The 23,225-nt window shown below is 43.5% G+C and overlaps 4 protein-coding genes across 6 annotated transcripts; 2 read left to right on the top strand and 2 right to left on the bottom strand.

Annotated features, from left to right (window-relative positions):
• The first annotated feature begins 2,774 nt into the window (after positions 1–2,774).
• On the top strand, positions 2,775–4,556 carry LOC120951587 (zinc finger Ran-binding domain-containing protein 2). Of its 2 annotated transcripts, XM_040370384.2 has the most exons (4): positions 2,775–2,849; positions 2,926–3,105; positions 3,279–3,577; positions 3,653–4,556. In XM_040370384.2, exons 2-4 carry the CDS (start codon positions 3,017–3,019, stop codon positions 4,294–4,296), a joined length of 1,032 nt encoding a protein of 343 aa, XP_040226318.2. In that variant the 5' UTR covers positions 2,775–2,849; positions 2,926–3,016; the 3' UTR covers positions 4,297–4,556. The 2 variants fall into 2 exon arrangements, with proteins under 2 accessions (XP_040226318.2, XP_040226317.2); XM_040370383.2 differs by having other exon boundaries at positions 2,808–3,105.
• Positions 4,557–6,425: 1,869 nt separating this feature from the next.
• LOC120948114 (uncharacterized) lies at positions 6,426–16,048 on the top strand. Of its 2 annotated transcripts, none has more exons than XM_040364111.2 (6): positions 6,426–8,878; positions 12,852–12,922; positions 13,062–13,178; positions 13,250–13,478; positions 13,570–14,286; positions 14,862–16,048. In XM_040364111.2, the coding sequence occupies exons 1-6, from the start codon at positions 8,838–8,840 to the stop codon at positions 15,619–15,621; spliced, it is 1,935 nt and encodes a 644-aa protein (XP_040220045.1). In that variant the 5' UTR covers positions 6,426–8,837; the 3' UTR covers positions 15,622–16,048. The 2 variants fall into 2 exon arrangements, with proteins under 2 accessions (XP_040220045.1, XP_040220046.1); XM_040364112.2 differs by having other exon boundaries at positions 13,259–13,478; positions 14,862–16,015.
• Positions 16,044–22,571, bottom strand: LOC120948113 (putative 1-phosphatidylinositol 3-phosphate 5-kinase). Its single transcript, XM_040364110.2, has 10 exons — positions 22,198–22,571; positions 20,420–22,124; positions 19,285–20,169; positions 17,609–19,208; positions 17,427–17,523; positions 16,881–17,344; positions 16,638–16,801; positions 16,410–16,571; positions 16,197–16,335; positions 16,044–16,119 (listed from the first exon to the last, which is right to left on the bottom strand). The coding sequence occupies exons 1-10, from the start codon at positions 22,567–22,569 to the stop codon at positions 16,071–16,073; spliced, it is 5,637 nt and encodes a 1,878-aa protein (XP_040220044.2). The 5' UTR covers positions 22,570–22,571; the 3' UTR covers positions 16,044–16,070.
• LOC120948116 (anaphase-promoting complex subunit 13) lies at positions 22,540–23,207 on the bottom strand. The gene is made up of 2 exons (XM_040364113.2): positions 23,016–23,207; positions 22,540–22,916 (listed from the first exon to the last, which is right to left on the bottom strand). Exons 1-2 carry the CDS (start codon positions 23,025–23,027, stop codon positions 22,686–22,688), a joined length of 243 nt encoding a protein of 80 aa, XP_040220047.1. The 5' UTR covers positions 23,028–23,207; the 3' UTR covers positions 22,540–22,685.
• Between the last annotated feature and the right edge of the window lie 18 nt (positions 23,208–23,225).

Genomic DNA, 23,225 nt, shown 5'->3' with positions numbered 1-23,225 from the left:
ACAAAATATTGTTTTCTGGTAGTTTAAACATTCTGACATCAAAGCGGGAAAGACGGACACCTTGTTGTAGGGAAAGATGGACACCGAATTTATTGATTTTTTTACATTTTATATCAATTGGTGATGAATATATTTCTTCAAATATCTTAAATAAGGGTATTCCGATGCTATAAATCAATCAGTAACTAGAGAAAGTATTTAAATAAGCGAGAAATGAAACACCGGTCAAAATAGTAGCCATTTGTTATGTTATTACTCGCTCGACGCTGATGAGTCGCTTCACGAAATCCGATATCTTGCCACGACTTGGACAACTTTAAACAATAAAAAGTTGAGGCATTGATACGACATCGTTCAGGAATAGATGAGAAATTCTATGGGATTACAAATATCAAATGTTGAATTTTCACATGGTGGAAAATGGCTTAAATTATTAACAAGTCCCTCAAAAAATACTGGGGTCGTGGTCTTTTCGCATAGTAATTTCCATAAGGGAAGTTCTAGACTGTTGTTCTGTAAGCTGGAGCAACGTCAGCGGTAAGTGCGCAATTTTTCAATAATGCTTTAGATGCTGCATTCTACGTTCTATTACAAGCGCCACTTACAATTCCTAAAACCACGGCTGAATGAACTGTCGTTGCAATAGACCAACAGTTGGTTAATAAACATACCAGGACGTGGAAAGCGATAGAATTTGTTAAAATACTGTAAAACTCTTCACTTTCCAACCTTTTCTACAGGTGTCCATCTTACCCTTCATGGTGTCCATCTTTCCCATACCAGGTGTCCGTCTTACCCGAACATTTCAAAACTGCACGAAAAAAACCATGTTTTTCATTCATGAAAAAAAACGCAAAAATCGATAGAAACTTAAAAGTTTTAACACATTTTCTGATAAAACATGAGTGTAAGATAATGTATGCACATTTTCATGGTCGTTGCACTTATATATCCCTAGATTTTTACCATTTCCCTTAACGTGTCCGTCTTTACCTACCTTCCCCTACATTTTTGTCCCTTTAATTTGGAAAACCTCTGAAATCTGTGTCCCTCTTATTTGTGTATGGTGTTGCCATGGTTATTGAATGATGTATGCTCAAATTGGCAATCGTATGCACAGTTTCCTATAGCAACAGTTAAGGCTGCATACTAAATGTTCTGTCTCTTTCTTGTTTGTATGGACCTTTCATTCACTTTCAACCTCTCTAATTTGAAAACCCCTCTTATTCGACAGTTCCATCGACTCTCAAATAAGAGAGGGTTCACTGTAACAATTAAAAAATTTACTGGTTTTATGTTTAATTCACTTTGAATCAATCGATAAATCGTTCTTCTTTCTTCTTTTGGCTCAACAACCGTTGTCGGTCAAGGCCTGCCTGTACCACTACTTGTGCGCTTGGCTTTCAGTGACTTTTTGATCCCCACATAGCAGGATAGTCAGTCCTACGTATGGCGGCATGGTCCATTTGGGGCTTGAACCCATGACGGGCATGTTGTTAAAGTCGTACAAGTTGACGACTGTAATACGAGACCGGCGAGATTAATCATTGGTTTCCGCACACAAAGCTTAGCAAATAGAACAGATTTCCTTGTTATTATGTGCGTTTTTGTGTGTTTATTGATTTTATCGAAAAAATGAGATACAGTAGAACGTCGATCATCCGGGGGCGGATTAACCTGCGAGCAGCTGTTCAAACGTACAGCGAGCATTTGCAGCGATAGTCAAGTGAGCAACCAGATTTTTGTGCAGCTCTAAAGTGTCTAGTGATATTTTCGAAATTCATTTTTGTTCATGAACAGGTTTTTAACCTATAGTTATGGATGAAAATAATATTTTACTAACGATTAATCGATTTATTCAAGTTGGATTAATCATAAAACTAATAAAAAACTAGTAATAAAATATTTTTTGTATGAAATTGACATTTCTTGGACCATTATCCGTGCAAATCGATTAACCGGCAACCGTCCGGTACCGAGCTGCCCGGATAATCGACGTTCTACTGTATATTAACAAAAGATTTGATGATTTGTTTATGCACGAAATTTAAAATCATGTGAGTATGAGTTCTAATTTCACGTAAATTGTCCATGCGGCTCGTAGATAATAAGGAATCAATGTGAAAATGGAAAACAATAATGATTTCTTAATTTTTATCATCAAAAATGTCGAAAACACAATGAATTATAGAATAAATTCACGGAATAAAACAAAATAACACACTTTAATCCATGTTCTAATGTTTAATAAGAACTCACAAAGTCCAAAATATAGTTTTAAAGAATATTTAATCGAAAAAATTAGGTAGATAAATTATATGAACAAATTGAATAAATGTAAACAAAGTTTGAATCCTGGGGACCTTACGTCAAGTGACGAATTGTCAAAATGCACTAGAGTCCATCACCTGATAACTTTAAATCCACCTTGCACCAGAGACTACAGAGCTGCACAACAAACTGACTGCCCACTTGACTATCACTGCATATGTTCGCCGAACGTTTGAACAGCTGTCAGATTTATGCGCACGGATAAGCCGCCCGCCGGTTAATCCGCCCCCGGTTAATCGACGTTCTACTGTAGTTATGAATTTTATAGTTTTTTGTTATGATATTATGATCTAATAACGATGTTTTCAAACCTTTTGCTTGGCACATTATATGTACCAATTTTGTTTTGAGCTGTCACTTCTAAACAGTACGGAAATTCGGAAAACTGGATAAAAAGGTGTGAAAAACAAAATCAAGGTTGCTCACCCCTGGCATTACCCTGTTTGACATTTAGGCGTCAGTATGTTGTTGACAGTGTTTGACATCCAGAAAAATCGTGAGGCTCGATTTTATCAAAAGTATTGATGAAAATATCATAAACAATTTACAGCTTACGACGGAAAAGTGTTGCTCAACAGGCATTTAAATTTTCAGCAGGATTCCCTGATCCGACACGGCACACGGCAGGTAAATTGCGTCGTGCATCCCCTTCTTCCTCGGGTGGCAGAGCGGAAAGGTAAATGCAATGAGCAGTGCCGGATACACCAAAACCGAATCGGATGGAAAGCGACCATCCAGTAATAAGAATGGCGATTGGACTTGTCCGGAGCCCGAGTAAGCAAACCCCCGATGGCAATTTATTATTCTCAAAGCACAATTGAAGACTATTTTGGGATCTAACGTTTTTGGCCTTCTCCATGCACCCTTCCGTGAAATGGCTTGCGCCAAAACTGTGGTGTGGCAACGCGCCATTCGCACCACTGCATCGCACCGTCCGCCGTGATTAGTTGTAAGAATCTAAATTTTGCCCGAAGAAACCAATGTAACCGGTGCGGCAAGGAGCGTCCCAACAGCGGTTCAAAGAATGGATCCACGGCTAGCGACTCCGACGGGGGCGGTAGCAGTAGCGCCGGGGGTAAAAAGAAAGTTGGCACCGAAATCGGCAAGGCAGCTGCCGAGAAGTCGCGCGGTCTGTTCAGCGCCGAAGACTGGCAATGCAATAAATGCGCTAACGTGAATTGGGCTCGACGGCACACATGCAACATCTGCAGCGCTCCACGGTTTTGCGACGTGGAGGAACGGACGGGTAAGCACATATGAAGGCTACGGAACGGATGAATGGAATCAAACTGTTTCGTCCGCTTTTGTGACCACTTTACAGGCTACGGAGGAGGCTATAATGATCGTGGCGTCGTCGAGTACAAGGATCGCGTCGAGTCGGACGATGAGTATGATGAATTTGGACGCCGGAAGAAACCCAAAGGTAAACCGAAGGAATCAAGCGCCCGTGCCGCACAACGACGGCGGAGCACCGATTCCGAGGAGGAGGCAAGCCAGAGATACAGTGCGCGAAAAGAGCAACAGAAACAAAGACATCAGGACGAGGAGTCTGATGACGATGGTAACGAGGATGACGATGAGGATGAGGACGACGAAGACGAAGGCGATGAGGATCTTTCCAAGTATAATCTGTGGGGATCGGATGAGGAAACTGCTGCAAAGCCAGTATCTAAGATTTCAAACCCTGCCACCAACCACAGCAAGCAACAAACTTCTCACCGCCGCTCACGATCAATTTCACGATCGAGATCGCGCAGTCCAGATCGCAGCAGGCGGTCGAGTGATCAACGTTCTTCTTCAAAATCGACCGCCTCGTCGACTAGTCACGGACGATCCGATTCCAAGCGCTCCAGTGCGTCCCGTCGCCATGGCCGGTCCAGATCACGGTCGTACTCGCGCTCGCGGTCACGATCCCGCTCGCGATCTCCTCGATCCTATCGACGCAACAAGGACAGGCGACGTTGAGGCATCTCGTGTTGTGCTTGCTGTTTTGCAGAGCAAGGCTCAATATTGATGGTGAATAAATGTATAAATTTTAGAGCGAAATGTTGCTATGTTTGACGTAAGTGTCTTTTGCGTTCTTTAACAATGGCTTAAAGAATGAAATGTGCACAATAGTTGTTTCGAGCAAATCGAAATGCATCACAATTACACTAATTGTAAAAAAAAAAACAATAAAACAAGAAATCAGCTTTTATTAACTGAATGTTCCCAAAGCAATCGTACACTCGCTGTTTCATTGTTTGCCGCTAGCATCAAACAATTGTATTACACTACTGTGTATTGATTTAACACAACATCCCTTCCACATGTCCCTGTGCTTTATCCTACGATACCTCATCGGAAATTATACTGTCTCAAGGCAGATTTGAGGGAATTTACAGGCACTCAGGAATAAATGCTTGTGCCAACGGTTTTATGACTGTCGCATTATCATAACTCTCTGAATAATGATCGGGTCATCGGGTCGTCACAGGCGACACTTTAACAAAGATAAATAGAGCGTTGTTTTTTTGCGAAATCCAACGTTAGTAAAATAATTACTTTGATTTTGCTTCTCACTAGAAGCTGTAGCTCGTTTTAAAAGAATTTAGCCATTATTTTCGAAGATTGAATCATTGATTGGCCGAAAAGTGGAACACTGAATCTCTTTTATTCTTAATTAATCGTTTTAAAATATCGACGCAGGGTTGCCCAACGTGTATTTGTGGCAAAAACACTCTCGAACTGCATTGACTCCTCAGATCTGCTGGCCAGAGTAAACAAATACCAACTTGAAACTGAGGAAGAAGAAGAAAAGGAACAAGCAAAGACTTCAAAAGGCGACAGTATAGCTCTAATGAACCATTGTTTTTCAATTCACTTCAATTCAATTATTTATTAATATGTCTGCCTTACAGTTTCCACACATTTCCCATAGTAACTTAGCTATCCTATACTATTCTATATTAATAAGTCTATCCTATTACTGATTTAAGAAGCACTGAAAGTAACATGATCACACATGGTGAAGAGGAATTCGTAGATGATCTTTAAATGAGACGGAAAATTGACAGGGATATGTGGAAATCAAAAATGTCATAGAAGGTGTTAAAAAAATTGTTGTCCATGTGTCGAAGTTTCAACCTGGTCTATGTGCATTTTGACTATTTTGACAATTGACTATTTTAAAAATCACCTACTAGCTTGATCATGTTGACTTTTAATTGCCCAAAATTGTTCATAATAGTATAGGATATTTTTTATGTTGCTAAGGTCACATCAGAGATCATGCAGATTAAAGAAATACATGTTAATCAATTTCACCGTTTTCAAAATATTATTCAATGTAGCGTTTTTTTTAATTTATATACTTGTAGATGGCATTATTCATTTTAAATATATAGATATATCTCCTATATATAGATATATATATATATCTTCTTCTCTAATAATCGCAAATCAAGGGCTATCAAACTGCTATTGGATGATATCTCTCTGTTTCATATTTGACCACAGTAAGGGCTACAGTTCTGCAAATAAATCATGTTGAACCATTTTACTTAACCATTTAAATTTAAGAAATAAGGCAAATAAACAAATAAACATAACGATAAAATAATACAAAATATGGAAAAGTTTAGTTTTCCAGATCAGCATATCTGATAACCTAACTGCTACTAATTAACTAAGCTACTAAACCAATAATCCGATCAAATCTCAAAAGCCTTAATCAATCTATTTGTAAAACCCGGGTAAGTTGTCAGTGAGACATATAAAATTGAGATTAAATTCTTTCCCAACCAGATATCGTGAGGAAGCAATCAATCAGGCAGAAGGACAAGGAAACTGTATGCCAAACAAATGTAAAGAATTGTGCGTGACAATGTCCTTTTTTTTGCTAAAAGTATACTATGCTTTTTATTGTTTTAATAAACAATGTTTTGGTCAAATTTATTTCATTCTTCTCCTAATGGCAACGAGTCGGTTTTGGCCGTTACAAACATGCACGTGCTATTCCAACATTGGACAACACCATTCAAGGATCAAGTCAAGGGCGCCACGTGGAGTTAACACCCTTTTGCAACGGAAAAATGCGACTTGATTGTATGTTCACAACCTGTTCCTTTCTATTTGGTTAATGTGTATTTTGAGCATTCGTGTGTTCCTTATCACCATGTAACAGTGGTTTGGGAAAAGATTGCATTTTATAAGCAGTTGCGTAAAAAAAATCGGAAAAGGTATGTAGTAAACACCGTCACTTTACAACGCCCCAATTACCAAATACTATGATTAAAGGAAGCTAGATTAAATTCTCATTCGTCATCTGCTTCCGCACTAATTAATTAATAAAACGGTACACTAATTGATGATCGTAAAATACTCCCGATCTGTAGTACCACACAGCACTGTGAAGGTAAGCTGCTACGAGCGTGCACCAGCCAGGCAATCTGCAAGTTTCCACTCGCAAAGGGCTGACCTTAGGCACCATACCAACAGGAACGGATCACTTAAATAGATTATTTTACATATTGCGGCGTGACTCCCCGCGTACACCATATGACCGTGACCGGACGCTAATATGCTCCAGCACCAATCCACCAATCGACCATCGGGACCAACGCCCATGTTTTCCAATGTACTTTGCCCACCACCCTCCTCTAGCGAAACCGCCATTAACGCGCTCTAAAATCTCTTCCCCAAAAGCAGCCCCAAACTGAGGCTACGAGGAACTCCTCCTTGGTAGGGCGGGTTGGTTATACCAGCGAGTACCAGTACCCGGACCAACGAACTGTTGCTGACAGCCTTGAACTGGTTTTATAGAACGCTACATTATTACTACAGCCCCACTAACACCACCATCAGTATCCGGAGTTCGTCTCGTTCCACCCGGTACAAGGAGTCAGTACTTGTTTGCACGCCCGAATGGACACGATGTTTGCGCGAACAGGTCGGTCCTTCGGCGATAATTCGCCAGGTCAAAAAAATGGCCCTGACGTGACGTATGATGCACAGCTGTAAGGAGGAAAAAAACACCAGTAGCAGATTCGAATCAGGTGCCAGAGGTGGCGGCTTTGGGCCATTTCCTTTCAAATCATACCTCCAATAAAAATGGATCATTATGTTCAAAGTCACGTGGTGGGTTAAATTTCAACTTCAAGGGAATTCTAGGTGGACAGACAAACAGCCCTGTCCATCCATGGGTGTGTTTGTTAAAATATTGGTACAACGTAGCACTGGTTTGAACAGTTTTGTCAAACAGTTTGAAATTGCTACGCCTCTTCTACATCTGCATCCACTCACTCCAGTTCAATCCTTTCCCAAAGGAAAGAGCCTTCTACCAATTCACCCCTCTTACTAATACATCGTTTCGGCTGAGTTGTAAGGGCTATGGGAAATAATAACGATTAGTTTATCCGTTAGGGCACCACCGTTGGATTGCCTTGAGATGGTAGGGTCAAGGCGTGACTTTTCCTTCCTTTTTGCAGGTAGGTACCGCCAGCCACCAGAACCACAGCTACACATAAGTGTGTGCGTGTGTGCCAGCGAGGACCCACGACTTTCGCTGGAACGATCCTGCTGGAACCCAACGCTCCAGGGCATTCCGAACGAATGGTAAAGGGAGAGTCTGAGTGGCACTAATGGGTCGGTGTGGTCCGCCGAGTGGTCTGCCCGTTTGGGTCGGTTTAATTTATTTTTAGCGTCCACACACAACCCGTCGACTGACTGACGAACGTGTGGTCGGATTTAGTACCGCCTGAGCGGGCCAACGCGACGGATGTGTCCGACTGGGACGGACTTGGACCAATGGGGACTGTGCGTGCGTGAGAGAAGGTCGGTCGGTCGGAGTAAACCCTCGCGCGGCGGGAGAACGTCGTTTGTGTCGTGGATATTCACTCGCCCCGAGCTCCACATGCACGAATGAAGTGATAAACGGTCCGGTGGTATGCCGTTTTGTAGCAATAAAACCCAAGGTGGTGTGGTGTGCCACACTCGTAGGAGTGTGGCTAACGGCCAGGTTATCCTTATCCTACAAGGAATGGTATTTTATGCAGAGGAAATTTACGCTAATAAAGCAACATTCAGTGACCAATGCGGTTTGTTGGCTGTCGAGCTACAGTGTTTTCCAGTGATTCGTTATCAAAGTGATAAAACGAAGTGGCGTGAAATGAAATGTCGATCGTAACGATTGTTTCGTGAGAATATTCCAATTACGACACTAAAAAACCAGAAAGCTAACCTTATGCGATGATGTGCTGCATTTTTAAACGAATGGTCAAATATTAACGGTGATATCTTGTTGTGCAATTGTATGTGATTGTGTGTACGGGTACGGGGAATAGCCTTGTGACATTCGACAGGCTTTCCAGTGAGACGGTGGATGGAAATAGAAATGTGAATAAAAATAGCATTTGATTGCTGTACCTTTTTTGAACGTATTGTTACGCAGATGGAAGAGTAATCGTTTACTAATATTATCGTTGAAAGTTTGTTACCCTAACCAGATAGATTTATAATCTCACATCATGGTGCGCCTAAAACATCGACAGCATGGACCCGCAACGAGGTAAGCAGTTTCAGTTTCCTTTTTCTCGTCCACCATTATCATCCGTAATGTCATGTAATCGTGGTAAAACATCCATTTCCTGCAACGATTTAATTAAACTACCTATGCTAAGTACTGCCTGCAGCCACTTACTGTGTCCTGGATGGTTTGTTCGCTGCGGCCCAGGCGCCAAACCGAAGGACATTCTAAATTGGTGGTACAATTTTTGCAAGCTTTCAGCTGGTGGGCAGAAGTGGGTCAATCGTGTAAGTAACATTTCCGGCTCCCTAATTGAAGCTCCCCCCGCGTAATCGTGTGAGTGAAGTACGTACGTAGGTACGTAGTGTGCCCAAGATGAATGGAAACGGAAGTGGAGTGTAACGACAAATCGACCAAACAGCAGTAGTTTCGGGGCTTTTGCAGAGAAAAGTTTGAAGGTTGCATCGTTTTGCAGCTTGCAGGGGAGAAAGTAATGCAGAAAAACATACATATTTGAACCGTGGGCAGTTTTGGTAATACTAAATCGCACATAAAAATAAAATAGGTTTATGTTCCAAACATCTAATTGGAAGTGAAATCAAATAGCAATACGGTCTTTTTGGACCGTTTCTCCTGAATAAAAAAAACTGATTGGAAGTATTTTTTCTAGGTTTTTCGAATTAAAAACTATGAAGGCACTAAATATTTAAAGACGGTTTTTGAATTCAATTTAACATTGCTCAGGGTTGTTTACATAATATTGCCCAAAGATTACAATGAGTGCTGTCCAAGGTTATAAAATGCGTTTAGATTCCAAAGAAAGGTATCAAGAAAATTAAAAATCCAAAGAAAGGGAAGTTTCAATATACTTCAATACAACTAGAACCTTCAACTTATCACAATTTTATGTTGTGAATAGAGCAAACGTTATCGTAAAAATGAGTTTCTACAATCTTGCCAAATACCTGAAACACACAATTAAATATCTGAATAAAAGTTATTTCAAAGGACTAACTACTATTTTCTCTTATCGAGGGTTATGAATTATGCAGCACGGATACATGAATTTGTTTATCAATAAAATTTTACGCACAAATTGTCTTTACATAAAAAATCAATTGCTTAAAACAATATTTCAGAGTGTTCTTACTGTGATCTTATTATACAAGAGTTGTTTATCATACAAAAAATCAGAGTATTGTTTGTTGGCGATACAATGATTAAATATAAGTTTTATTGTGGATGTATGTTTACGATTTCATCAAGACTTATATAAACGGAAATATTATATTCTTGCTGAGAGACCACGGAAGGGAAAACAATCTAACTATTTCTCAAGACGTGGATTATTATAACACTTTTTTGTTGCTTTTGTTCAATTGTAGCGTCCTATAGCAGAAATAGAATGAACCTTAAACAAATGTCTTCGATAAAACATGAATTGTGCTCATAAGCTACGGCCTTTGATCTAGGCGCCAGATTTTATTGTAAATATTTTCGCTGATTTTAATGAAAAAAAATCATTCATTTATGTAAATCAATTCGTATTCTGTGATGCCGGTTTATCCCAATTTGTTTCAAAGTGGTGAATAGATACACACACCACGATAAAAGCTGTATTTGCAGCTGAAAAGCTTATGTTTACACATTTCATTACCATTGTTCGTTGTTGTTTCCACGCGTCTTATCATTTTCTGTTCATAATTGTATGATAGTCGAAATTAGAGATAGTCCAAATAAAAAAGATTCCTTGTCACTAACACGATTTAATGGATTATGGGTTTAAGTCCAGGAAAGACGATATACACGATACTTTCCTGCTATAAGTACCCCAATAAGTTACATATAACCAAGCTTAGGCAAGCCTTTGACCATCGATTAAGGTTATAGTTACAGAAATTCTCTTTTCTAGTGGAATTTTAACTCTCACTGATCCAGGTCAGGTCTTTCTTACATTAATTTTGGGACTTGGTTCATCTTCCACTTCGTCAAATGTACTTTCTTATGAGTTATTTGAAGAAGGAAGTAGTTCTACTCTCCTCTCTTATTCAAGTTTCACACTATTCGCTATCGAAGAATGGCTTTAAAGGAGGTTAAAAGAGCTGAATTTCACAACTACTGATTTCACTAGGAATTTCCATTTGCCATACATTTCACTGACTGCAAAGCCGCATATGATGACATAGCTAGGGTAAAACTATACGACGCTATGAGTTCTTTTCCAATCCCGGCCAAACTGTTAATACTAGTTAGAATGACTATGACCAACGTCACTTGAAAGGTGAAGGTGGATGGAAAACTCTCAGGACCTTTTGCTACCACCAAGGGTCTGCGCCAGGGGGACGGGCTTGCCTATCTCCTATTCAACCTGGCGCTAAAGAGGGCCATCCGCGACACGAGGGTGGAGACTACGGGAACCATCTTCTATAAGTCAACCCGAATCCTTGCATACGCTGATGATATAGACATCATTGGTCTGCGGCTCTCCTATATAGCAGAAACCTACCAAGGGATCGAGCAGGCGGCAAAGAACCTCTGATTACAGGTAAACGGGGTAAAGACCAAGCTGATGGTGGCAATATCAGAGCCCCTTACAGCAACAAATCCAAGCTTATGTAGGCGTGACGTACAGATAGGTGAACGCACTTTTGAGGTCGTTCCAGAATTCACCTATCTAGGGTCAAAGGTCACCAACGACAATTGCGTGGAAGCTGAGTTGTGCGCCAACCGGTTCACTTCAGTTCACTTTAAAAGGATGTTCTGAACGAAATCTGACGAAACCCTCTTGGCCGCGTTTGACTTGGGCACTGCTGAGGCAAGAAATTGTTTGTTCACGTGTCCGTGAGTTTTCAATTGAAAAGCTGGTTATTCAAAACTAATATCTTTTTGTTATTTATTTCTTCTAAAAGGTGTTTTTTGCGTAGTTTAATTCATACATGAACCATGTCTAGTCTTGTATGACCCAACGTATCTTTGCACAGGCCTTAAGGTCGGACAATGTGATGCCTTTTCTTAAAGATAGCTTTTATAGAAGGAGCTATTGAGCTATATTGCTTGAAATTGCTTGAAACACACATATCTAAATTGTACATGATCCTTCCTAAATGCTTACTTACTTATCCGGCGCTACAACCGCTTTGCGGTCTTGGCCTGCCTCAGGAGTGTCCGAAACCGAAGGAGGAGTGTTCCTAAAGAGGAGAAGGAGTATTCCTAAATGCATGAAGTAATAATTCCACAAACTTTGACCGTCAATTTCTTTCAAAAAGAACATGCAGAAGTAGTTCCTTGGAGCCAAACTGTATCCAAATTGTAACTGTTGCAGGACGTTGTTTATAGCAAAATTCAACCCAACCCACACCGCATCAATGATTGACAGCCGGTCAGCTTGGTTTGAGTTGAGGTGCTTGATTGCACCGAACGAACCAATAGCTGACCAAAAAAGGGCAAGCAAGTGAAACGCATGATCTATGCTAAAACTAGGTTAAATGTTATAATTTCTTTGTTAGACACCTGAAATGCCGTACAAAGGAAACGCCTTAGCATCATTACCTTCCTCCGCTTCCTGCACCTTCTTCGCTGGGAAAACCCCTACTGGCCTTGCCAACGGTGCCTTATAGTAAATAATGGCACTGTTGCTTAGCGATCCAAGCCATTCGTTTATTTGGATCAATGCACAGGAACGCAACATTGATTATTTGTTTGCGGTACGCTCGTTTCAGTTTTTCAATCATAACTGGTACCGTGCGCTAGTTATGTATCGATATGTTATCGCATTGAAGCAAAGAGTTTTGGAAAGTTTCGCAAGGCCGAAAACGTTACGATAATCTTAAGATAAAGTGAAGCAAAATCGTGTAGCAGAGCTTTTACTACAAGGTAAATTGTGCGGACTGTTGGTGTAATTAAGTTGGAATTTTGATTTTCGTCCCGATACCACCGAAGGGCATGGGTTTGCGCTGTGTGCTTGAATTAGCGATTTTCATTTTGTTTTTTTTTTTTCGTTCTCTCATTCGCATAGGTCCAACAGTCGCGACTTTTTGGACTGGAATGTTTTTGTGTCGGAGCCTGAAATACCTCGATTAAGACATAGTAAGTGTTAACTATAAGTAATATTTAATGAATTTAATTAAAGTGTAATATAAAAGTGACAAATCGAGCTAAAGATATTATGCATAAAATCTATTGTGATGCAAATATAAAATTCATTAAACATTTTCGAAACTTACAGGAACTGGCAGTTGGTGGTACACACAAGAACGTTTCGCAGTCAAGCATCCGCACGAGTACATTACGGTAGACGAACTGAACTGCTACCGTAAACGAAAGTTCTCACAAGATCACGCCAGTACGTAGCCAGAGAAATCTCGAAATAGTATCATTGATTGCAAAATTAACTTCTATTAATTTTTACTTAAGAACATCTAGGCAGCAACTTTTCGCTGTACAACAAATCGGAACCTTCACTGCCATCGGCGGTCGATGCAAAAGCAACCGAGTACGCCGACCGATTTCAACGCCGAGCGGCATACGAACGAGCACTTCCGTTGAGACGCAGCACCTCGCTGCACATTGAGCCGGGCACAATGAAGGGCCTGTCGGAAAATCACTCCAAGTTTGTCAGCTATTCGCAGGACACGATCGTGAAGTATGGCCGAACATATAAGGCGATCCACCAAACACGGGTGCTTTAACAGGACATTGTGTTTTTTTGTTCTTCGTTTCACTGTCGGTTACAGATCTCGACCACCTGCCGTTAGGCCAGAGGAATGCTTCAAGCTGCCGGACGGTGGGTCCCGGGGTAACGGACTTGCCAACGCGTCTTCCGAGTACAAGTCGGCCTTTCTGCCGTACGATTTTCTGCCGGCCACGATGGACCACCGGTACCGCAATTTAAACAAGCGCAAGGAGAAGGAAAAGCGTGACGATTTGAGCGCCTCCGACTCGAAGCTGCACAACAAGGAGCAGCTTACGCGCAGCAATCTAAGACTGACCGGCGAGGCCACGTTCGAGCCGGAGTACAAAAGTCAGTTCGCACTTCCGCTGGCGGGCGACAAGTCGCGCTCGACACCACAGCTCAACAACATTGCCTTTACTGGCAACTTTCGCGAGGCACCGTCCGAGTACAAGGAGTGCTACAAGTACTACGACCATTTCACCAAGAGTGCTCCGATCCGGAAGTTTGATAACCTCAGCTTGCACGGTACGATCGAGTTTCGGCCCGAGTACAAGGAAAGCTACCGGGAGCTGCCGACGGGCGGGGCCACCGATCAATGGCGCTCGCAGTGTGTGGTGCGCAAGGACAATCTGTCGCTCAAGGGCGACTTTCTTGGGCGCGAACCGGAATACAGCTACAGTTTCCGAAACCCGCACATCACGTGCAAACCGGAGAAGGCCAAACCGAAGGACAACTTTCTGGCGATGCAGGGCGATATGGACTACACGCCGATGTATCGGTAAGTTGCGATGAAGAGTAAGGTTTGAACAAGTGTTTTGTTTTATGAATCTTACGTTAAGATTCATTCATATGAATCTTCAGCGATAAGTGATACGAATCTCGCATCGATTCTCTGAAGATTCATGAATATGCAAAGATTCGTGATTTTTTAAAGATTCAGGAATCCATCCATAAGATTCATTAAACTTGCATGTTTCGCGAATCGTTAGAGTTTTATGATTTTCAAGCCATTGAATTATCTCAGAATCTCAGATGATTTATGTATCTTATTCGATTCATGAATCTCTATACATTCATGAAACTAAAGATAATCATAACTCCTTTCAGCTATTATCATGAATATCTATCTAGTCTCTATAAATAATCAATAATTTCATTTTCAAATCCCTACACATGATAGAAAGATTTATGAATCTTTAATGATTCATGAATGTCAATTTTTGAGATTCAGATCCATTTATTGATTTCATAGATTCATGTATTTGAATCAGAGTTATCCATCTCTAACTTAAACAATAAATAACGATTTAACGATTCAATTTATTTATTTTTGTAATATTTTCAATCCAACAGCTGCTCTTACGTTGACTATCCACGTACGAGACCGCTGGTAAAGAAACCGGTGTGTAGCATAAATTTGGAGGACGTGTACGAAAAACCGCCCCAGCGTCGGCTTCACCGCGGCTCTCCATCGCCCGTCAAATACAACGTTCATGCCGCACCCACCGACGGTTCAAAGCCCGACGTGATCGATAAGTTCGTGTCGCAGCCCGAGTACCGGAAGGCGCAGCGGGAGTTAATGATAAAGAAGCGGTCCCCACCGAAGGAGCGGGGCAGTCTGCTGGCCCAGAAAATACTCCAAGACAGCAAGCTAACCACCGACCCAGCGCACCCGATGCCACCCGTCCCGGTGGTGCACGTGGAAAATGTTGGCGGAGGAAGTAGTTCCTCCACCACGCACGACGGTACATCCACCACCACCGTAAAAGCAAGGGCCAGCAGTCCGGTCCAGCTGCCGGTGCGGATAGCGAAGCATGGACGGCGCGCCAAATCGCCCATCATTGCCATTCAGCGGGAAAATGAGCCGGTCATCTTCTACAAAGATCTGCACCGAAAAGGTGACGCCCATACCGTGCGCAATCGGTCGAAGATAGTGGAGGCAAATGCTGCCTACCGGAAACCGACCTACCAGCCTCCGCCGCACACACACAAAAAGGCGATCGACAAGGCTAAAGCGGGGACGCAATCTTTCGTCGTGCTGAACGCGCCGGCGAAGCAACGATCAACCCGTTGGGCGGAACCGGCCACTATCTATGACTCACATTTCTACTAAACCAATGTCTATGTGTACGGCTGTATGTATTCTAGATGTACCGTATCCACCTCACTGGATCACAGAAAACATATTGGAATTATTAGTTTTCTTCTTATTCATTATCGACATTTGCTACACTTTTCAATTAAAAAAAATGCATTTCTGTTGACAATTATTTAGTTATTATAAACACTTTAGGTTATATTACAAAAAAAGAATTAGATACAAGAAACAGGTTTCAATTTGTTTAGCGAATAAACGTTATACCTATGTATGAAAATAAATTTGAAAAAATGCACTTTATCTAACATACATCATTATCATGAACATTCAATCTTATTTCACTACTGAACAACGAAGGAAACTTTAAAAGGGAAACATCCCTCACATTCGCTCGTACCACTTGTTCGGATGGATCTGTGAACATATGAACGACAGTATTGTTACCCGGCTGCATGATCCTAGCTTTATTTTTTAGACAATCCTTCCCAACGATCCGGTACGCATAAAAAGTATCTTTAATGGAACGAACAGTAGAAAACAGACTTCAGCAAATAGCAAAAACACATTTGAATGCTTTATACGACACTTACCTTTCCATCGCGACAATGAATCGAGATTTGTACATCTTGGGTGAAACGACGGTGGGTAGCTTTCCATGGCCGCCCATCAAACCCGACTGCTTGATCATCGACTCAAATTTTTTATCCAGCGTATACGTTCGAATATAATCTGGCGCGAGGGAAATGGTAAAATTGTATTATTCCTCTATAATTTTCACCTCCTATGACACAACACATTCTTACCGATTATGCCAATCACGAGATTCTTTTCAGAACTTTCCAATCCAACCAGCAGCGAGTAGTCCATAACTTCGTTGCGTTCCAGAAAACAGGCATCGCGGGTAATTGCTTCCTTCAACACCGTCTTACTGTGCGACAAAATGTACAGGGGATTTGTCCAGGACACTGAAAATATTAACCATAACACCGTTAGCATTCCATTACAGTTTAGCTGTAGCCTCAGAATCATACTTTGTATGAAGTTTTCGTCCATCAGCACTCGTTCCGTGCCTGTTTGCCGATTCGGATCTACCAAACGGTTACGGTCCGAACCTTTGAGGTCATATTTTTCCTTGATATCTTTCCCACAGAAAAGATTCTCCATGACCAGTACAGCGCTTTCCACAGTCGTGTTGCTGTGGAGGTTGTAGAAGACATTAGAAGACAATAGTTAACATAAATCTAAAAATTGATAACCAGCTTTGCGTCACTTACTCCTTCCGTTTGATGGTAATTTTAAACACACCGAATATTTTCGCTAGCAGCGTAATGTGCTTTTGCTTCATGCAACGCTGTAAGTACTCGAAATAGTTCGGAGCAAAGTTTTCAAATATGGTCAAATCGGTCCGTGACATCTCTTTCAAAACAAACCGGTCATCGACCGTTTTGCTAAACTTGGAGCCGCTCTTGCCACCACGCGCTTCCCAGCGCACGCTTTTACTGAGCGAACGGGCGAACATTTTGCGCACCGTTTCCATAACCTCCTGCGACGTTTCGTTCGCGTCCCCACCGGGACCGTTGCCTCCATTGCCACCGGCAACGGTCCCAGCAGTGTTGCCTACCGTTCCAGAGCCGCGATGCGTCGTTCCAGTCGCGGCCGGGCGTTTTAAAATCTGGCATCGTAGCAAATCAAACTCCTTTGCAAAGTAGATTCGGCATACAAAGTTACAGTTCGCATCCTGGTTGAGAGGAAAGGCATTGTCGTGCAATTAGTAGTTGTTTTAACTGATTTTGACGTAACACATGTTTTGCTTTCCCTACCTGGAAATGAATTTCACTGTGAGAGGCATTTTTATGCTTCTTATCTTGCTCGTTCTTGCTAGCTGCTGCAGGAGAGTCTTCTGCATCCGTTGTTGAGCTGCGATTGATAGAATAGTTTTGGAATGATAAAGCAGTCTTTTGTGAAGTTCTGGTTAAAATTATACAACCTCACCGATACATACCTGACCGAAGTCGATTTTCGCTTCATATTTGGACTGTTTTCGGACGCTCCTATCGTGATGACACCGCCGGTCCCTCCACTTAGCATACTATCGAGCATTTTGCGATACTCCTGCGACATCAGGCTGTACGCAATGCACGAGCCTAAATCTTGTTCGTTCACAACGATCGGAAACAGGCCAGCCTTCAGACCGTGATGTTCGTGGGGCGGTAACGGCGAACTCAGGATGTGGGAATAATCGTTCGTTGAAAGCAGCTGGCTCAGAATCGTTTTTACCGTTTTCTTCTCATTTAAGCTCTCCCTTGCTGGTTGTTTTTCTTCACTTGCATTGCTAACTATCTTGTCGTCCTCTGCATCGACAGACATTGCATCTTGTTCGAGCTTTCCACCGGTACCAGCTGACGTGCTTTCAATTGGCTCCGTCTCGATCGGATCCTTAGAAGATTCAAACGCGTCCGGGTTATCAGTCGATCGGGATAGGTCCAACTCTTCAGTCGCGATCGTTCCGCTATCGATTACAGTTCCTGCATTTCCATTGCCAGCATCAACTACCGCGCTCGGTTTGGAAGCTTGAGCACTCTTTGTCTGGTTTATTATGTCGTGCAGCTTCGGTTCCCATTCCTCGATTGCTTCGGCTAAACTGTGCTTCAACGTTACGATTGCATCGTCGATCAGTTCGACCGACAGCACGTCTTCAGTCAGCAGCTTCTGCACCTTTTCGATGCGCTGCTTAAAAGCAACCTGGTCCTGATTGGCCTTCTTCTTCAACTTGGCAAACGTATCCGTATCCACCGACAGTTCAGCAAGTTTCTCCAGTATTTTCACAAACACATCGTATCCCATGACGGCGAGCGTTTTCATTTCTTCCGTGCGCTGATCGGTAATTGTGCGCTGGCTGACACCGGTAGCGGGGATGACCAGCGAGATGGACATGGCCGGTAGCACTATCTCCCACACATCGATCGCCGTATATCGGAAGCTGGCTACGATGCCTTTGTATGAAAAGTTTTGCTCAAAATCGCGATGCAACGAGTGTCGACAGACCATTCCTCCCCCTCCTTCTTCACCGCCGTCCGACTGATCCATGATTCCCTCACAGTTCCGCTTCTTGTAGGCGTGTCCGTGGAAGCGAAGTTCGAGAAATTTGGCAAACGAATAACACCACGTGTCTTGGGACATTGGGGCCGGTTTCGAGTATTCGTTGCAGATTGTACATCGTGACGATATCAATATCGTGCCGGTGTCCATTTTGGTCACATCCTCGACCAGCTTCACTTGAATGCAGCCGCCGGAGTGAACGTAACGTCGCACGTGATCCATCATGGGAAGGTTGCACGATTTGCAAATGTAAGAGCTGCGGAAGCAATAGTGCTCGAGGAACAGCCCAAGCATGATGTCGTTTTGGCCGTAGAATTGCATATCCAGGTAGGATGGTTGCGCACAGAAGGTCGACGGGACATTTTCGTTATAATTGAAGCTGCAGAAAAGCACCGGCAAGCGTTGATGGTTTTCGATGTCCAATGCGTCACGATACACAAACTCTTCGAGGGATCGTTGTGCTATCGTGGTAAGGCGTCGTTTACGAGTTGAAGTTTTTTTCACTGCAACAGATATATAAATATTCAAAATTCCTCATAAAACAACATAGAACATAATCTGTTTGCAATGATTACTTACTCATGGAAACTTTTGGATACCGCCCACCGTTTGCACGAAAACTGGCGAGAATCGTCTGCATCTCCTTACTCTCCACCGAAGTGGTTATTTTATGCGTAACAAAAGGATGCACGGGCAATAGTTGTTTTTCCTCCTCGTCCGTTGAAGCATTGCCTCCCGCGCCACCAGCATTTTCTGCCATTGCTGCGGAAAACTTCTCTCCCGCCAAACCCAACGTTCCTCCATTACTCCACTGCTTCGAATAGTAGAGCTCATCGGGAAAGTAGCACCGCAGGGCACACTTGCGGCCACTGTCCGTTTCGAGGTACGGCAGGGGAAAGGCCACAAACGGACTGATGGATAAAATTGTCGAACTAAGAGCGGATCGGAACCGGTTATCGTGCGGTGTTTCCGCCGCTAGCTCAAATGATGTGTCATCTTCATCGTCATCCGGGCCCGCACCGTCCTCCGAGGGACCAAGGGCTCCCGATCGCAAGGGATCAGTCCAGTCTCCAACGTTTTCTCGATTGGTCGCACTGCCCGTGGTCGTACGAATGGTTTTGCCGACTGTCGTTGGTTCGATTTGGGCCATTTTAGCCGTAGCTGGGGTCTGATTCTCCTTCAATACACTTGACGGCTCTTCCACCGACTTTCTCGTGAGCAGTGGGGGTGGATCGGAAGGGCTGGATTCTTTTGAATCGAATATACTTGCCCGTGGCGTTGGTGGCATCGCGTACACATCGCATAGATACGACAGCTCGAAGCGCCAGTTATGTCGCGCCAGAAGCAGGAGTGATGCTATCTTTTTAATTTTTGCCAGTTCGCTTCGTTTCGCTCCCCGCAGCAGAACACAGCAACCTCTTGGGCTGTGCTGCTTTTCTAGGCACATCAAAGTTTTGGAAGATCCTGGAAGAAGGTGAAAAACAAATAAGACTAATTGATAAACTGACATATGAGCGGTTCAGTGATACAGTCGTCAGTACGACTCAATGGCATGGGTTCAAACCTAGAACGGGACCGTCTCCCCGTAGCAAGGATTGAATATTCGGCGGCTGTGTGGTAATGCATTAAGTCTCAAAAGCCTGTATAGGCAGACGTTACACCAAATAGAAGAAGAAGATGGACTGTAGCATTAAAACGCCAACGCCCTGCTTACCTTGATCGTCGTAAAATGTCTGAATCCTGAATCGATCGCATATGCCCAGCTTTGGCTGTCCAACGTTAGAATCGATACAGCTGATAATATCACAATCAAGAAAACGCGCAATCCGTTCCAGTACGCACAGCTTCACGTCCAGCACCAGCGTAATGCCCTTGTTGCGCAACATGTCCTGCGCAATGCCGGCCACGTTCTTGTGCACCAGCACAATGTTCGGCCCGAGGCTGATAATTTTCGACACCTTGTTCCGCAAATAGTCGCGCTCCTGCAGCATCAGCGTGTCGAAGCTGACAAACTTTCCTTCCACCCGCTGGTACGCGATCGCACACTGCAGCAGCAATATTTTCGGCTTGTCCACCTTCTGCGACATCTCCTTGTGGGCCACATTTTTGGAAAATACCACCCCACCCAGTATCTGAGACTCGCTGCGATCGCCACCCGGGACCTTTTTAAAGTAAACATAGTTCCGTATGTCCATAGCGTCCGTGCCGTAGGCCTCATCAAGCCGCATCGTGTTTGCCACCCGGGCCACAATCGGGATGAGCGTCTTGCTCCACGATGGGTCGAGGTTCTGTGCCCGCAACAGTTGATTAACGAGCAGTTCCTCGTGCTCGCAGAAAGCTTTCAGCAACGCTTTCGCTCCCGTCGATATTAGGTATGAACTGTCCATCGCTGAGTCTTTCAGTATAATGCTGCTCAGTGTGGTGCTGCCTCCAATTCCACTGCCAGCGCCGTCTTCGCTGTCAACCGACGATTGATCCTCGTTTCCGGAGCGCATTAAAACCGAGCTAGATTTAAAATTCAGCTCCAAATGGTACGCTCCTTCGCCTGCTCCTGCCACCAAACCGGGCGCACCAGCCGGACGATCTTGAAGCACCGCTAATTTGTAGACCGTATCCTCGCTGAACTCGATCGACGAAGTATTGCCATCTTCTTCATCTTCTGCCGATCCACCACTACTTCCCCCTTGCCGTTGATGGGCTTGTTCGGGCAACGTTTTCTCTCGCGCAAGGGTTGCCTCTTCATCGATACTGCTTTCGATCTTGGTCTCATAGATAGCGATCAAAAATCCCGCATCGATCATAGCATTAAGTATAGCGATTGCTTGCATATTATTCGACGACTTTTGTCTGCTGAACAGAAAATCGATAAGCTCATGCCCTCGATTGTACAGCGGCAACGAGCGACACATTTCATCGTACAAGGTTTTGAGGGAGTTGGACTGCTGCAGAATGGATTTACGATCGGCGGAAGAGATGCCTGACCCTGCACTAGCCGCAAACCGTTCCTCCTGATATCCGACGGATATTTTTCTCCGATTTCTTCCACTAGACGCTGCGGTAGCGCCGCTCGACTCTGGCCCACCACTTCCCGGCGGCTGCAGCGTCGATAGTTTCTGTGCTAGATCTTCCTGCAGGGCCTTCAGGTCCGGCTTCAGGTCGGCAGAAATGTTGGACGATTTTAGGTACGTAAAGACGACCTTGGAGCAGTAGTTGCACACGCGCAAATCTTCCGAACAGTTGATGATCTTCCCCGTCACCACCTGGTTGCAGCATTTGGTGCAAAAGATTTGCCCACACAAACGACAGTGGTGTTTGCGGCGGAATGTGGTAAACTTTACCGAACAATCGTAACACTCGATGGACGTAGAGTCGGGCATCCAGAACTTATGCAGCTCCGTGTTTTTATAGCTTCGTTTGGTCTGTAGAGAAGATGAAAATTAATTTAGTATTTCTAGAAACAAAAATGAACAAATTGCATTGTAAACACATTACATTCGGTTTCTGGGAAATTAGGCTGCTTAATCGCCGAAGTACGCTGGTGGTGGTCCGTTCGCCGGAGGTCGGCTGAGCTGATGTAGTGGACTCCGCATCGGTATACGAACTGCTCGTCGATGACTTTCGAATGGCCGATGAACTAGCTGGCAGTGTGTCCATTTGCGCTGTCCGGTTATCTCGTCCCGATGCTTCACTATCCCCGCCGGACGGTTCCTCGTGCAGTACCGTCCCTTGAAGTGTTGACTCATTGCTGGGTCGGTTATTGTTAGTTAGCCTATTCACTAGTTTCGTAAATATGGTTTCCTGCTCTTCCTCAAACGTGCGAGCGAATTCCGTTAATATCGTAGGGGAATGTAGATGTCTATTCATTGTTAATGTGGTTTTGATTAGTCGATTTCAGTAAATAACACGCGTATAAGCCGTATCATGTAGTTAGCACACAATGGTGCCGAGTTCGGTGCAGCACAATCGAGAGACGCTACACGCTAAACACCAGGGAAATTAACCTGCTCGGAAACGGACAAATCCGGTGCCAGTGATGTCAGCGCCAGATCAGTCCATTTCTGCTCTTGCTCTTTCAGCGTCAGATGCGAGTCACCGTTGTCCGCCTCGGGATCGGGTAGCTTATCGCAAGGCACTTGGATGTGGTCGTAAGGCAGCTCGTCGGCAATCCACTCGTTGTCCACCAAATCGACCAAGCGTCCGCCCAATGGTGGCTAGAGATATAACAACAACAACAACAAAGATAATTACATTTCGAAAGAACATACCAGCGATAACCAATCTTCCCCTAGCTGCATAGTTTACACACTTACCTCACTATCCATTAGAAGCTATTACAAATTAACATTCACCACACCGAAAACGATAGCAGGGCCGCTGTTACGAATGACTAACAGCTGATTAGATTTGCAAGAACAGACCAGAATTTTGTGGATCGCCCAACACTTTCGCCACTTTTTTTGTGGCTTTTGTTTTCTTCAATGCCAAATAATTTTCCATCGCTGTCAAACCGCACGCGCACA

This window comes from Anopheles coluzzii, chromosome 2, assembly GCF_943734685.1.
Source record: "Anopheles coluzzii chromosome 2, AcolN3, whole genome shotgun sequence".
NCBI lineage: Eukaryota > Metazoa > Arthropoda > Insecta > Diptera > Culicidae > Anopheles > Anopheles coluzzii.
This window is presented reverse-complemented; position numbering and strand designations above follow the sequence as displayed.

Excerpts from the sequence above, each read along its gene's own strand:
- LOC120951587 (XM_040370384.2), top strand. The coding sequence starts at position 3,017 with ATGAGCAGTGCCGGATACACCAAAACCGAATCGGATGGAAAGCGACCA. Across the intron at positions 3,106-3,278 it reads TGGACTTGTCCGGAGCCCGA|TTGTAAGAATCTAAATTTTG; the intron begins GTAAGCAAACCC and ends CGCCGTGATTAG. Across the intron at positions 3,578-3,652 it reads CGACGTGGAGGAACGGACGG|GCTACGGAGGAGGCTATAAT; the intron begins GTAAGCACATAT and ends ACCACTTTACAG.
- LOC120948114 (XM_040364111.2), top strand. The coding sequence starts at position 8,838 with ATGGTGCGCCTAAAACATCGACAGCATGGACCCGCAACGAG. Across the intron at positions 13,479-13,569 it reads TCGCAGGACACGATCGTGAA|ATCTCGACCACCTGCCGTTA; the intron begins GTATGGCCGAAC and ends TGTCGGTTACAG. Across the intron at positions 14,287-14,861 it reads GACTACACGCCGATGTATCG|CTGCTCTTACGTTGACTATC; the intron begins GTAAGTTGCGAT and ends TCAATCCAACAG.
- LOC120948113 (XM_040364110.2), bottom strand. The coding sequence starts at position 22,569 with ATGAATAGACATCTACATTCCCCTACGATATTAACGGAATTCGCTCGC. Across the intron at positions 16,572-16,637 it reads GGACGAAAACTTCATACAAA|TGTCCTGGACAAATCCCCTG; the intron begins GTATGATTCTGA and ends TAATATTTTCAG. Across the intron at positions 16,336-16,409 it reads TCTCGTGATTGGCATAATCG|ATTATATTCGAACGTATACG; the intron begins GTAAGAATGTGT and ends CCCTCGCGCCAG.